At 42.8% G+C, this 14,583-nt stretch overlaps 1 protein-coding gene across 1 annotated transcript; it reads left to right on the forward strand.

The window, feature by feature from the left end:
• Positions 1–1,028: 1,028 nt before the first annotated feature.
• Positions 1,029–13,205, forward strand: LOC147156864 (synaptopodin 2-like protein). The gene is made up of 4 exons (XM_086065358.1): positions 1,029–1,216; positions 5,089–5,474; positions 5,786–6,156; positions 9,908–13,205. Exons 1-4 carry the CDS (start codon positions 1,115–1,117, stop codon positions 12,205–12,207), a joined length of 3,159 nt encoding a protein of 1,052 aa, XP_085921484.1. The 5' UTR covers positions 1,029–1,114; the 3' UTR covers positions 12,208–13,205.
• The last annotated feature ends 1,378 nt before the right edge of the window (positions 13,206–14,583 follow it).

The following is a 14,583-nucleotide window of genomic DNA, read 5'->3' on the forward strand; positions in this document are numbered from 1 at the left end:
TGCCACGTCCACATCCGCCCTGCGTGGCGTCACTTCCGCCTTCAGGTACCAATTTTCTTGTAACACAGGTGGCAAAAGTGTTCGCGTTGCCACTGGATACTTGTGTGATAAAAAAAAAAGGTAAAAAGTAAATTGCATTTTTCACTGCCAATTAAAAACAACTTCTGCACCTGTGGTGGAATATATAGGAGATGTATTTTTTCCTCACTGTACTTAGTACTTTCCTTTCTCCCTGTAGTGTTTGTCAAATAGTCACGTTCCTTTCGTCAACCTCTGCTGATTGACAAAACAACATGAATAGAAAGAGGTCAAGTTAGCCACATTCACAATGACGGCTACAGATTCAGATATGGAAGATATTCCCAATTCATTGCCCTATTTAAGAAAATGTTTGACGAAGTCGGCTCCAATAATTTTTTAAAGGTACTAGATGTCATTCGGCCGATTTACAGCAGAATACATTTCTGAAGCAGTTGAATAAGATAACAGACTCTGTGAAATTCTTTACATTACACCCACCCATCCACCCCGAGCGTGTGTGCGTGGGTGTGTATACGTGTGTGTGCCTTTGCTACATTGTGGGGCCCATACACACGTGTATTTCCATGTTTAACAATCACTGTGAGGACATTTTGGTGGTCCCCACAAGTTCAGACCTCTTTTTGAGGGTCAAGACTTGGTTTTAGAGTTTAGGTTTGAATTAGGTTATGGTTGAGGTTAGGGCGAGGAATGGGGGTAGGCAATAATTTTTGATGGTTGGGGTTAGGGGAAGGTGCTAGGAAATGCATCATGTCAATGAGATGGCCCCACGATGATACAAAGACAAGAGCGCGTGTGTTAGCGGGGAAGGTTATTTCTGGATTGTGTATGAGCAAGCATTCACACAGAGTGACACGGCATGTGTTGAATAGAAGGGTATGATGAAGGCACACACGCACGCACGCACGCACGCACACACGCAAGTGCCGGCCCTCCTACAAAGCATTCCCGTGGAAGCAGATGCCAGGCAGCCGGCCCCCAACGTTTATCCTTCTTCACTTGGGCCGTGTGAGCAAGCGAAGACCCTCACACACACACATACACGTACATACATTGAAGCAGACCTGGAGAAGGGATGGTGGCGGAGGAGATCGTGGTCTCCCTTTCTGGGGGCTCCCCGTGGGGGTTCAGGCTCCAGGGAGGAAGAGAGCAGCAGAAGCCGCTACAGGTGGCAAAGGTATGGCACCAGCGTCCATTTTAGATGTGCTACTTAAGATGGTGGTCATTCATTGCATTGTGATGGTCGCACTTGAGTTTGTAATATTGTTAGCCTATGATAGAATAATGGCCTAACTCATTTATATTGTGCTGTTACAGAATCGATAAAAGGGAACTTGTAGGAGTTGTTAGAGGTTTTATGACAGTTAAAATGGATGATTTGGCTTTTCTATCATTTTCAATGGGGAACGTCACAGAATGGAATTTGAAAGTTCCACAGTAAATGTATTCAGTGTCTCGTTTAGTGTATCGGTTGTCCTGAACTATACTATTTCGTGTTTAAGTGTCACAAAACGTACTAGTGGATGAAATTATACAAAAATAAAATAAGTTAACATGCTGTTGATTCGTTTATTGTGTACCAATACTGTATCCTGTCAATGGGTCATAAAACTAAGTAATTTACTGCATACAAGCGATGCAAAATTAATGTATGCTTTGAGAGTTAAATTTTTTGCTTGACCACACTTGTAACTCAAAACACTCAAATCGTCATTCCCGATTAAAAAAAATGTAAAGGCCACTAATCCGTTCCATTTTCCCCACACACACAAAAAAACACAATGTCAATGTTTTTTAATAAGAAAAATATACCTGGGGATGGTCGAAGGTTCGCAGTAATATGAGTCGTTCTTCGCGGAGGATAAATAATATATTCCTGTGAGTATTGTTATATCTACATTGTTGCTCCACTGTCTGTGTTCAAATATTTGTTACTTCAAGCAACACCGATGCTGTTTATGGCATTTTACATTGTTCATTAGCATTAAACTAAGCGGACTCTCCTAAGGCAAAGTTAGGCGGGTGTTTTAAATACAGAACGTCCAGGTCTCTTTGTTTTCCTATGTTTAGTTTGCCAATAGACCTAAACTGGGAGTGACAATAAAAAGTCTGAAGCCTCGTTTAAGAAAACATTTTAAAGTACATTTGTGCTCGCAAGTCAAAGCAAAAATAAATTTGTTGATGGTTAAAATCTTGAAAAACTGGTAAATCAGGTAACCTCAACTTACCATTGATTATTTTTCCTCCCCAGTTGCTTACATGCGTTCTTGTTTTAATGTGGACTTTTCACAGCAAAACAGTAAAAAGAATATAGCATAGCATTTTAATTAGGGGTGTGAATCTTTGAATGTCTCACTATTTGATTCAATTCCGATTTTTTGGGCCTGCGATTCGATTCAGAATCGATTTTTGATTAAGAAAGATTTTTGATTCTAAATGATTTGATTGACAATGATTTTTGCTTCAATCTATAGATGTGCAAGGAATTGTAATGATCTACTCCAGTCGGACTCGCTAATGCTAATTAGCGCGCTATTCGCGGCACTTTTATCACTCAAAAGAACGGCTCCACACTGCAAAAAAAGCAACTTTTATTGGAATAACTTGATCGTGACTTTTCCCTTCTACTCTCTAATGTGGCTACAACTTAACAGTGTATTAGACCGCGTGGAACCACACTGCCCCTATGTGGCCAAATCGGGTACAACATGAACAGCGCTCCAAATAAAGGCATACACAGACAAAGAAAGGCAAGACAGTATAACATAATTCAAATAAAATCGATTTTGGGACATTTAAAATCGATTCAGAATCCTACTAAATGAGAATCGCGATTCTTATGAAAATCTATTTTTTGGCACACCCCTAATTTTAATGTATAGAAGCTCTTTTCCTTTAAAAAAAAAAAAAATCTGGTTATGTTCTCAAGGTCCAAGGGTGCTTATTTGTCATTTGAAGTGAGTCAAAATAGCATCCGTCCTCGATCCACCGCCCGGTATAGACACGCTATTAATGCTACAAGGACCCACGAGACGATGCATTAGCCAGTTATTCTCAAAGAAGCCACTGAGAAATAAATAATTAATAACTCGCTATCCTATTAAACGATGCCCGCTGTGTCCCCGTGTGATTCATTTACGGGTTTATGGGTCACAAAACAGTGTGAACACGTGTCGGATGTGCACTCAAGTTTCAAACTGAGGCGAGCTTTGACCGTCGATAACGAACGCGACTTGGATTTTAAGCAATCATACTCGTCCGAAAATGCGGTTTAATCATCCGAAGGGCTTTGGTGTTTTCCGTAATAAGAACATTTGGATCGTGACCTTGCTCCTACCCTCTGACGCCCCAAAATCAGTGTGTGTATTCCAGCTGTTGACGTGTGTGTGTGTGTGTGGGGTGTGTGTGTGTGTGTGTGTGTGCATACCTCAGATAAGCCTGGCCGGGGGAATGGTGGGTTACAGAGTTGCAGGATAAGAATAGCCGCCTTTAAGAGGCGCTGGAAGCCAGTCATGGAAAAAAAGGCATACTAGTCAGACACACAAAGATAAAGACGCATCATGCACACACACACACACACACACTGACACCACATATACATTTTTTTGTATTTGACTTTTTTCCTCATGTTATTTTGTGTTTTTTTCGAGTTGTCTCACAAAGGCTGTATGTGGGTGACATATGGTGACTGGCAGGCATGCCCCCCCCCCCCCCTTTTGGTGCAGACGGGTGATGCAGCTGTTCAAAGCCACTCTTTCATTATGCTCTCATGTGCTATGTGCCAAATGATCGTCAGACTGTGTGTGCGCGTGTGTATGTGTCAAATTGGAATCATTTCAGATGGGTTTGTCCTTGCACATATCAGTGCTGCTGATAAAGGCAAAAATACTGGGAACATTCTCATTATGTCACCTATCGGATAAGATGTGTGTAAGTGTGTGTGTGTGGACAGATAGTGGCTCGATATACACACGCTCACACTCACTGAGTTATTCTGACGCGTGGTCACATTTGTTTTTTTTTTAACAGTGTGAATGACAGGATGGGTCGCATATTAACTCTCCCATGATGCAGCGGGTCAAATTGACATGAAAAAACACCTTAAAATGAACTCAAGGGAATTTGTTTGAGAACATAATTGCTGAAAACTAGTGGTGTCAAAATTAGTGTGTTCATTAGTGCGTTCATTTTGAGTTAATTTAAAGTTCCTTTTTTTCTTTTTTTGAGAGAGAGCTCAGTATTTTTTAATTCGGTAATTTTACCGATTCGACATGTCATCGTCATTGCTCTCTTCTTTTTATTTTTTAATTTTGTATGTGCGTGAGTATGTGCGTGTGTACAGTACATCTTTTTAATTTTAAATCAATTGTATTAATTATGACTAAACGATGCAGCCATATTTCTATTAGTTTAACATTTTTTCCCTCTTTTATTTGGACAAAAGTAGGAAACTTACATTCTATTGTACATTTAGCACAGATCTAAAATTTGCGATTGCCTATTTGAAGTCATGCGATTAACTCATTTGCTCCCCAAAACGTATAAACACGTTCTATATAAAATGTTTTAGGTGTCCCAAAGACGTATTTATAAGTGTTGAGCATACAGAAGGCTTTAATGCCGCCTCTCAACTGCAGAGAATGGTTAAGGAAATGGTAGTTATTACAAAAACGGCCAGCAGATGACAGCAGAGCAAAATAGATCAACCAGGGCCATGTTGAAAAAGGCTAATTTACCCACAGTTTTATACGAATTTGTGAATAATTATAAAACCTAACTATATTCTAATGCTAATTGCTGCAAAATGGAAACAGATATAAATATCCTTTTTTTTCTCATGAGAGAAGAGACTCTAATCTTTCTTTTCTTATGTTTTTATAGCAATAGAACACAATATTCTGTGGGCCTTGCAAAATCAGTCAGAATCCAATAAAACAGCCGGGAGCAAAGGGGATTGCTTCAGTGAAAATGGCTGGGAGTGAATGAGTTAATTACGATTAAAAATGTTAATCGCCTGACACCCCTACTAAAAACATTTCCTACGTGCAGGTACGCCGTCGCAGCAAAGCCTGCAGGGCAGGGCTGAAGGAACACGACGAGCTGGTTGCCATCGGTGACCACACGTGCGCTGATCTCAGCCACGCCCAGGCCATGATCCTCATCGATACCCAGAATGCCACGCTGCAACTGAGGGTCAAACGGACCCCGCCGTACCCGGCTCGCTGCTTACCTCCGCTTTTCTCGGTGAGCTCCTCCGTCGAACCCGGCGGTGTCACCTCACCGCCGGACAGCGAGGCCTACTACGGCGAGACGGACAGCGATGCCGACACGCGCTCCCAAGCGCACCGCCGCCAGCGCCGCACGCCTCCTCACGCCCGCTCACCTGCTCGCTATGACAACCACGGGGAGGAGGAGGAGACGTCCGAGATGAGTGGGTAAGGAAAAAGGAGTCAGACAGCTACAAAGTCCAAAACAGCACTTAGTACACAGAATACAGTATTGTGGTAACATTAAGGTCAAAAGGACCCGTGAAAATTTACCAGAATTTTTCCAATTAGTCAATCTGTCTGCCTGCGCCTAGATCAAATCCACCAAAATCATCTTGCACCACCTGTGCCACAATTTAGACCTGACATCACCTGTCTATGAAAATAGAGCCTTAAGAGTCTACTCTTAATTTATTTATTTTTATTACCAAAAAATTCCATTCGTTTTAATTTGTGATTTTCCTTCGTTTATCTTGAAGCTATGAGAGTGCTAATGACGTAGCGGGAGGACCAATGCAGGGCCAGTGGCACGGCGTTCCACACAAGGACTTCATCTACCAGCCTCCCCAGTTGGGATGGACCACCCCGACCAGCAGCGTCACCCCGCATTCACTCACCCCGACACCGGAGCGGGCCCTAGTGGAGGCCGAGGGTGAAGGAGACAGCGGCTTCCAGGACGCGGGGGCCTGCGTGGGGCTCGCTGTCTGCCCGCCGTTGGTGTCTCCCAAGCGGGCCAAGGAGGCCCTGATGCTGGGGTCCGGGAGTCAGCTGGTGCCCATGGTAGGACCGCAGCAGGGCCCCATGAGCGAGGAGCTCACTGCCACCTACATGGATAAAGCACGACAAGCCAGTGAGTAAATTTGCCAAATCTGTTTTAATTTTGCTTCAACTTTTTTTTACTTATTCATCCATCCAACTATATTAGAATTAAACAGTGATGAATGCCATAAATTACAAGTAGAGTTTTGAAATAGGGTTTCAAGCCAGGGTTTAGGTGTTAATTTAGGGTGTATGCCCGGGTTGGGGTTTGTAGTCAGTGTTTATTATTATTATTATTAGTCTTGGTCATGTTTCTTTTTTTTCCCTCAAGATTTTTTGCAGGGATATAAGAAAAAAAAATCACACAATTTGAGTGTTTTTTTCCCTTCTTTTAAAATCTATTTTGGACGTTGGGTTAAGAAATTAAAAATGTTGAGTTTTTCTATTTATCTGAAGAAACCTTTATCAGATAACAGAATGCAAACCACACAAATTTTGAGGTCTTTCTTTTATTTGACATTAAAAAAAAAAAAAATTGGTCATAGATTCATTTTATTTTATTTTGTACTTAATATGAACAGAAAAAAATGTGATTTTTGTTTTTGTCTTTTTTGAAAAAACAACAACACTATTTTCTTTTTTTAGAGTCTTGGTCACTATATTCGGATAAAAGAGAAGTAAATTACATAATTAACAAAGGTTTAAAAAAAATATTTTTGGGGCTTTGATTTAAAAAGTATAAAATGCTATTAATTTTTTGGAGCATTTTTGTAACTTTTTTTATTTTGAGCTAATGAAAACTTTTTCAGATAAAAAAAACAAATAACCTAAATTGTTGACTTAAAAAAAAATCTTTCAAAAAAATCTTTTTGCTCTTTTTTAATTTGGATTTTTAGTTTTAGTAGTCTTTAAAAAAAAAAGTATTTATAAATGTTTTAAATATTTGTTTTCATAAAATAAATATGAATTACACAATATAGAGAGTGTTTGACTTAAGAAGTATACAATTTTATATAAAACTCATAGATTTTGTTTTATGGGATATAAAAATAAATAAATAAATAAATAAATAAAAATAATTATATATATATATATATATATATATATATATATATATATATAATATTGACTAATTAAACTTGGGGTTTTATTCATGCAGAGGCTTACAAAAAAACTGATCTAAACATTGAAACAAATAATACAAGAGGGTTAAAAACCGAATAACATTTTGTGCATCTGAATCTGTATTTATTTTTTTAAAGAGGTTAAACTATTGTGAAGCACACAACATGTGATGTTCCTCACTGCCTTCCAGTGGCCATTCCCTATAGTTTCAGCATTACATCAAGCTCTATTCCAGGCCTGAGTGATTTCGTAGTAGTATGCAAAGCCTGCTTTACATAACTATATTTATAGAATCAAACAAACAGGTCACATGAAAGCACCACACACTGTAAATAATAAATTCTGTATACATTTGGTATGTTTAGGTGTACAATATATGTGATAAAGCTCACATCTAGGCAGTAATGTTGTGATAGTTGATAGATGTGACTTCATGTGTAATAATAAAATGTTGTATATATGACGTAGGTAAGGGTAATATATCACACGAGGCGTTCAGGGACATGCAATTTCTCGTGTTACACATTCAGATAGCTATACTGCAGAGTGTTGCTGTGTGTAAGCAGTGGGAGTCAGCAAAGTTATGAGCAAGCATATCCTCTATAAACTATAACTGGATGTTTATCACGTTAACCTGTTACGTTGGTTTCCTAGGAACCGCAATAACTCCCAAAAACAAAAATTACATTAAAAAAATAAAATAATAAAAAATAATCAATCCCATTTTAAAAAAAAATCACACAATTTTAACTTCTTTTTTAGATTTTTTTTCTCTAAAATATGACTCGTACTAAACCAAGCAGTGAAGCAAAAGGGGCCTTTCACAGATTTTGGTTAGTCATGCAAATATCTCATTTTGGCACACATCTAGCATACTGTATGATATTCCCATTCGCACAAATGCCCGATGATGACATCACTCTCCAAATATTTCCTGGTGAGGGGGTCTCCTGCATGGTTCTATGTGTGTATGGGTGTGGGTGACAGGTGTTTATTGCGGGTCAGGCAGACAGGAATAGTGGCTTGACATCAGGCGTCACTTTGGGTGGCGGGACGGAGACAACAAAAGGTCTTTAACGCTGAAAGAGAGGGAGCAGCCACTAAGTGCCTCGGAGTAGCGCAGTGCGAGGGTGTGTGTGTGTTGTGTGTGTGTATGAGCGCTGTAGGAGGGCCTGGGCGAGGTTAAACATACACACACGCATAAAATTAGTCTTGAAAGATGAGGGACCCGACATCTCATTCAGCAGGTGGACACACAAGCCAACACACAGGTAGGAGAAAAATACCTTATTGGAAGAAATCTAAAGAATTGTTATTTTAAATTTCATTTAGTGGTTACCACTCATTTGATTGTTCATATTTAGAGCTTTCGGGATATATCTTACGCAATACCTAAAATAGACCAAAAGTGTTTTATTGATTAAATAAGTGGCCGTGTCTAATTTTATTACCGTTCAATTAAAAGCATGTAGTGCTACATTTTGTGATTATATATATATATATATATATATATATATATATATATATATATATATATATATATATATATATATATATATATATATATATATATATATACACACAAACACACACACCAATATTAGGTTTAGTTCTGTGTTTTACTTATTTATTTTATTTTGTTTTGCTTGTAATCCATGTGAGACTAGCAAATGCTAGTCATAGTTTTAAATAGTGTCCGATTCAACAGGAGTACATACTGTACACATGGGACCAAACAGCATCTGTGTATAGAATGGACCCTGTGATCTAACCATGCTGGACTGTGTGGCTCATCGTTGGAGAGCTGCAGGAATTCTTTTTTGTAAATCCATAACACATACGGTTGTCTGTCACCGCTAATCTTCACTGTCACCGTACAGGACGAGCCAGCCTGGTTGTGGCCGGCCCCGTTTTGCCACAAATGGAAAAAGTACACACACTCTGGATTTAAGTAGAAGTACAAAACACAAAACAAAACAAAAAACACTCAGTTTAAAGTAAAGTACTGATGCAACTTATGTACTTGAGGAAAGGAAAGACGGATGAAATTGTTTTTTTAAAAGCGTTAGCTAGCTGCTAGCTGTTTCCATCGCTTTGCTAATGTGAACCGAGTAACAAAAAATGCTACATTAGCTAATGAAAGCAACTGAAAAATTCAAGATACCGTTTTTGAAAGAGCTAGATAGCTAGCTGCTAGCGGTTTCCACCGCTTTGCTAGCCTAATGTATACTGAGTTAAAAAAAAATGCTACATTAGCTAATGAAAGCAGCTGAAAAATACAAGATTCCATTTTTTTTAAGAGCTATCTAACTGGTAGCTGTTTTCATTGCTTTGCTAAAGTGAACTAACAAAAACAAAAAAAAGCGATATTAGCTAATGAAAGCAACTGAAAAATACACTTCTCTTGAAGCTTAAGTTTTTCTCAGATTAGACAGAGAAGTTCTGAATGCCAGAAACTATACTCCCTGGTTCACATTCCTTCATGTCATTGCTGTTAATTTTTCCAATTTATAACACACCAATTTACATTTTTTTTTACATTATGCAGGATATTGAAAAAAGCAATAATACTATTTTGACAAAATAAGGACAAGAAAGTAATGATATCTGTTGCTCAAATATAGGGAGTAAATACTCAAGTTGCAGATACCTGAAATATTACTTTTATAACTGCTTTCTGCCCGTCTTGATCTCATTTTTGTTTTGTTCTTACACAGAGCTGCAGCGTGGGGAGAGTTTGGTGGAGAAGCAGGTAAAAGAAGCTCGCACCAAGTGCCGCTCCATTGCCTCGCTGCTGACTGATGCTCCCAACCCAAACTCAAAGGGGGTGCTTATGTTCAAGAAGCGGCGGCAGAGAGCCAAGAAGTACACGCTGACCTGCTTCGGCAAGGCTGAGGACGACCAAGGGGGTGAAAGTACTGAGGGCGAGACGGAGGAGGAAGGCGGGAGCTCAGTTCAGAGCTCCGAAGTGGACGAGGAGGGTTTCTCGGCCTCGTTTGACCCCACGTGGGATAGCGGTTACTTAGACCTGCTGGATAGGAGGAGCGCCGCTTGCCCGCCTGCCGCAACAACAGCTGGCAATCACAGCCCAGGATTCGATAACGTGAGCTTTGTGGCGCCTGTCAATCAAATTCCAAGCTTGGAAATGTTCGGGTTGGAGAGCACGAATCAACCGGAAGCTGCGATGTCTTCAGCTCCAGATGTGCCTCTCGTCAATGGGGGTCCAGTCGCCATAAGCCGGGCCAGTGTTACATTAAGCCCACCCCCTTTGACACCCTCGCTGAATCAAAACGGCCCACATGTCAATCTCAGTACCAGTCCAAACCCCGACCACAATTTAAGTCCCGTTGCTCTCAATCGCACGGCTCGTCCCTTCACTCCCGGCCCCGCGGCGCCCCGCTCGTCGGTGACCTCTGTGATGTTCCGCCCTCCCCAACCCAAACCGGCAGCGGCCGTCTCCATGGTGACAATCGCGCCCACTCACTATCCGGCAGCGGATGGGAGGAGAGCGGTGTCAAGCGCCTCACTCTATATCCCGCCGCGCAACAACGGCGTTGCTCCCTCGACCAGCTCGCCCCCTTCGTTTTTGTGCCCCTCCGGCCTTGTCACTCCTCAAGATTCTCCGGCCCATCTTGCTCAACCCTTCTCCCCTCCTTCCTTTCATCCACCTCCCTACCCTGGAATGTCTCCCACCTCCCAGGCCCAAGTCCCCATGGTACCTCCCACTCAGCTTTCCCCAACCTGCACCCCCACTGCCATGACGACTCCATCGACCCCTCAAACCTCAGCCTCCAATTCACTGGCTACTCGCGAGCAGCGCATCTCGGTGCCCGCTGCTCGCACCGGCATCCTGCGTGACGCCTGTGGCCGCAGCAACAAAAAGCCGATGTTCAGCGCCATCCGGAGCAAAGAAGTGTCGCCCAACCCTGCCTTGATGTCCATGGTGCAAAACATGGATGACCGCTTTGTGAGAACAGCAGGCCCAGAATTAGGTGCTGCAACAGGTGGCGAGGCTGGCCACGAGTCTGGGCCTGAGGAGGACTGGATGCGGCTGGGGGCCGAGGCTTGCAACTTCATGCAGGCTCAGCGGGGTCCCAGGCCGCCGCCCGTGGCTCCGAAACCGCACACTCCTCAAGCACCTCAGCTGGCAGGGAAAGGGGGTCAGCTGTTTGCCCGCCGACAGAACCGGATGGATCGCTACGTTGTCGAGCGGAGTCCCTCTACTGCCCCGGGACCGTTCTCTCCTTCCCAGACCAGGGAGCCTTCACCCACGCCGTCCCTTCCGGCCACCTGGAAGTACTCTTCCAACATCCGTGCCCCTCCTCCAATTAGCTACAATCCTCTTCTATCACCTTCGTGCCCCCCCAAAGCCCAAAAGAAGGCAGAAGTGGCAAAGTCAGGACTGGCTGGCTCCAAAGGGAAGAAATCCGCCAAAAAGCAGGTGGATGTCATGAACCACCAGCCCTACCAGCTCAACTCGTCTTTGTTCACCTACGGGGGTCCCCAGGACGCCTCTGCCAGTCATCAACAGCAAGGTGGTCCTCAGAAGACAGCACGAGTGTACGAGGTCAAACGCTTTTCCACACCCCCTCCGAAGGCCACCAGCCCCGCCCTGAAAGTGATCGTACCTCGATCTGCCACGACTCTCGGAGAACCACTGTGGCGTTCCGACATTGCCACCCCACCACCCCAAACCGCCTATCACCCTCAAACTCCTCCCACGCCATACCTATCTCAGTGGTCCCCAGGGCCCCTGTCCCCCCCACCACCCCCTGCGCCCACAGCTCCCCTCCCTCAGCTCCCCACCTTCACGTCCCCCACGTTCTCCCATCCTCAGCCCCAACAAGTTGACAGGCAGTTTAAAAGCGCCCCAGATCTGAGCCCTCTCGGACCCCCTGGGGCCGCCGGGCAAACGTCCACTGGAAGCAAGTATAGCAGGGTTCCCAGACCCAGGTTCAGCACCTCCAACCTGGGCATTCAGTCTTGCGTGTGGCGCCCTGGCTCCACCGCGCACTGAGCTAGCACAGGATAGTCTGGACTGAATATAAACCATATTAGAAAAGCAAGTCCATATGTTTTAAGTTAGGCAGCATTGTTATTTACGTCTATGGACACGTTTTGATCTCAAGAGCAGTTTGGATTGGCAACAAGCTAAAAAATTTGATCCACTTTCTTTTTTTTTTGGGGGGGGGGTGCTTTGAGTTAGCCATCGTGACACAGTTTGTTAAAATTTAAAGGCAACACAGTGGTTTACCAAATGTAGCAGAGAGAGATTAAAAGACTAGAAAGACAGTGGAATGATGTTGATTAAAGTGTGGAGGATGTGGGAAAAGTTTGTTTTTAGATCGGAAGGTGGATGACATACGAGAAGATCCAATGAAGTCTCATGAACTTCATGTTGTAGGAGAATGCAAAGTAGAAGCCACAAGTAGTCCAAACGTTTGCACTTTGCTTGTAATTATCCAAACACATAATGTTTTCTGTCTTTTCTTTCTAACATTATGAAATATAGATGTGCAGGCTTTGGTTTCTGTCAGAGGTGGGGGAATTGAGTCACATGACTTCAAATTCAAGCCACCAATTTTAGAAATTGGGACTTGCTTGGCTTAAATGTATGAAAACGACATGACTTGGCAAAGCTTGCCTGCTGACATTTAAACATTAGAATTTTCAAGACAGTGTGCCGATTGTTTTGTTTCTGAATGAAAAGTCATTTTAGTGGCGTGTGCGAAGCTGTCAACCCATCTGTATGCCATGATGTGGCGTGCAGAGGCAAACATCATAGCTTAACCAATAACAAGTCAAACTTGGACTAAGCTTCAACTATACAGAGACTGATTTGGGACCATTAAAAAATATGTGATGCTAACTAATGCAAATCCAAATACCAAGTGCAAAGTAGTTAAGGTGCGAATTGATGTCATGAATGAGCCACATAGTATAACGTGACCTATGACTTGCGTAACCTGAAGTGACTTGACTTGCTTGCTTAAAACGTGAAGGTTAAGACTTGATACTGACTTACAACTTCCACATACATTATGTGACTTACTCCCACCTCTGTTTTCTGTCGTGTTTTTCCCATAATATCACAGAAAAATTACACCTGTGTGAAACAAGAGGCGGACAACGTGTCTTTCTTTGCTTCCTGTCCACTGAGACAATGCGGTGAAATAAAAATAGACATGACTCACCTCAGCCGTCACTCTCTTCCTTCCTGTGTCACCTACGTCAGCGCCGGCGTTCGCACCAGCTCTCTGTCACCAATCATACTTCATTTGTTTCCTCATATAACAACGTGCATCCTTTATTTCATATCGCATGAGTCTTAATTGTACCTCAAATGCCCATCAATTTGGGCCTTGATGATTTTTTTCATCCCCACCACATGGGGGCAGTGTGATATCATTCAGATACTTGAAGCTCACCGTTCTGCCTAGACACAAGCAGCGCGTGGCCTTTGGCACAGAAGCTCAGACCCACTGTTTATTACAGCCCAAGCACGGAGGACAGAAAATATTCTCATCCAATTGACACCCTCTGGTACGCGCGTGGCCATCATGACAGGATTCACGAAAATCAATAGAGAACCTACGTATGTTGTGAATGAAAAACTCGGGTATGCTTGGCAGATGGATGACAGTTGTTCATTATCGGCAAGGACCACGTTTGAGGATTCCGCATGCATGAATCACCATGACAAAAATTCAATGAATAACCTGTGCTGTGAAACAAAAGGTAGTGTTCGACTTTAGAGTTCAAAGATGGCTGGCCGACATTTTACCGGATGGCCGCGCAGTTGTGAAACCCAAGCGGACCTGCGGGGGAAAAAAAAAAGGATCCAATCTTTGACCCTTGACTGGGATCAGGTGACTCGGAGGCTAACTTTGGCTCCTAATTTTAAACTAGTGCCGCCGCATGCTTCACACCTAAAAGAGCTGAAATTCCGGGAACATGTCAAGGGGCCCGCCGGCTTCTTGAACCACTTTTTAAGCATTATGCTCTTCCCTATTAATTCACGGCTCGCTGTCTTGCACACAATCGCCCATTTCACCTATTTTTGGAGCCGTTAATCTGCGGCTATTTGGCACGGTGCTAAACTCTTAATTCCGATGGCTTTTTCACGGCGTGATTGAGAGCAGGAGGGGGGGGGGGGGGGGTGGGGGGGGGTCATCCTGTCCCTACGCATGCTAACCGAAAAGCCTCTGTCCTCACGCAAGTGTTTTCAGTTTCATGTCATTAATTGTTTAGTGGCCTCAGAGACCAAAATAAACATTAAAGAGGTGTCAGAATGTCTTGGGCGCGCCTTATAGACTGCTATTATCCAAAATTGGGGTCGGGCTTCGATAGGAGTATTTGTCATTTGGATCTTGAGATGTCGAATTTTTGGAAA

This window comes from Leptonotus elevatus, chromosome 20, assembly GCF_054856555.1.
Source record: "Leptonotus elevatus isolate MCC_2025b chromosome 20, RoL_Lele_1.0, whole genome shotgun sequence".
Taxonomy (NCBI): Eukaryota; Metazoa; Chordata; class Actinopteri; order Syngnathiformes; family Syngnathidae; genus Leptonotus; species Leptonotus elevatus.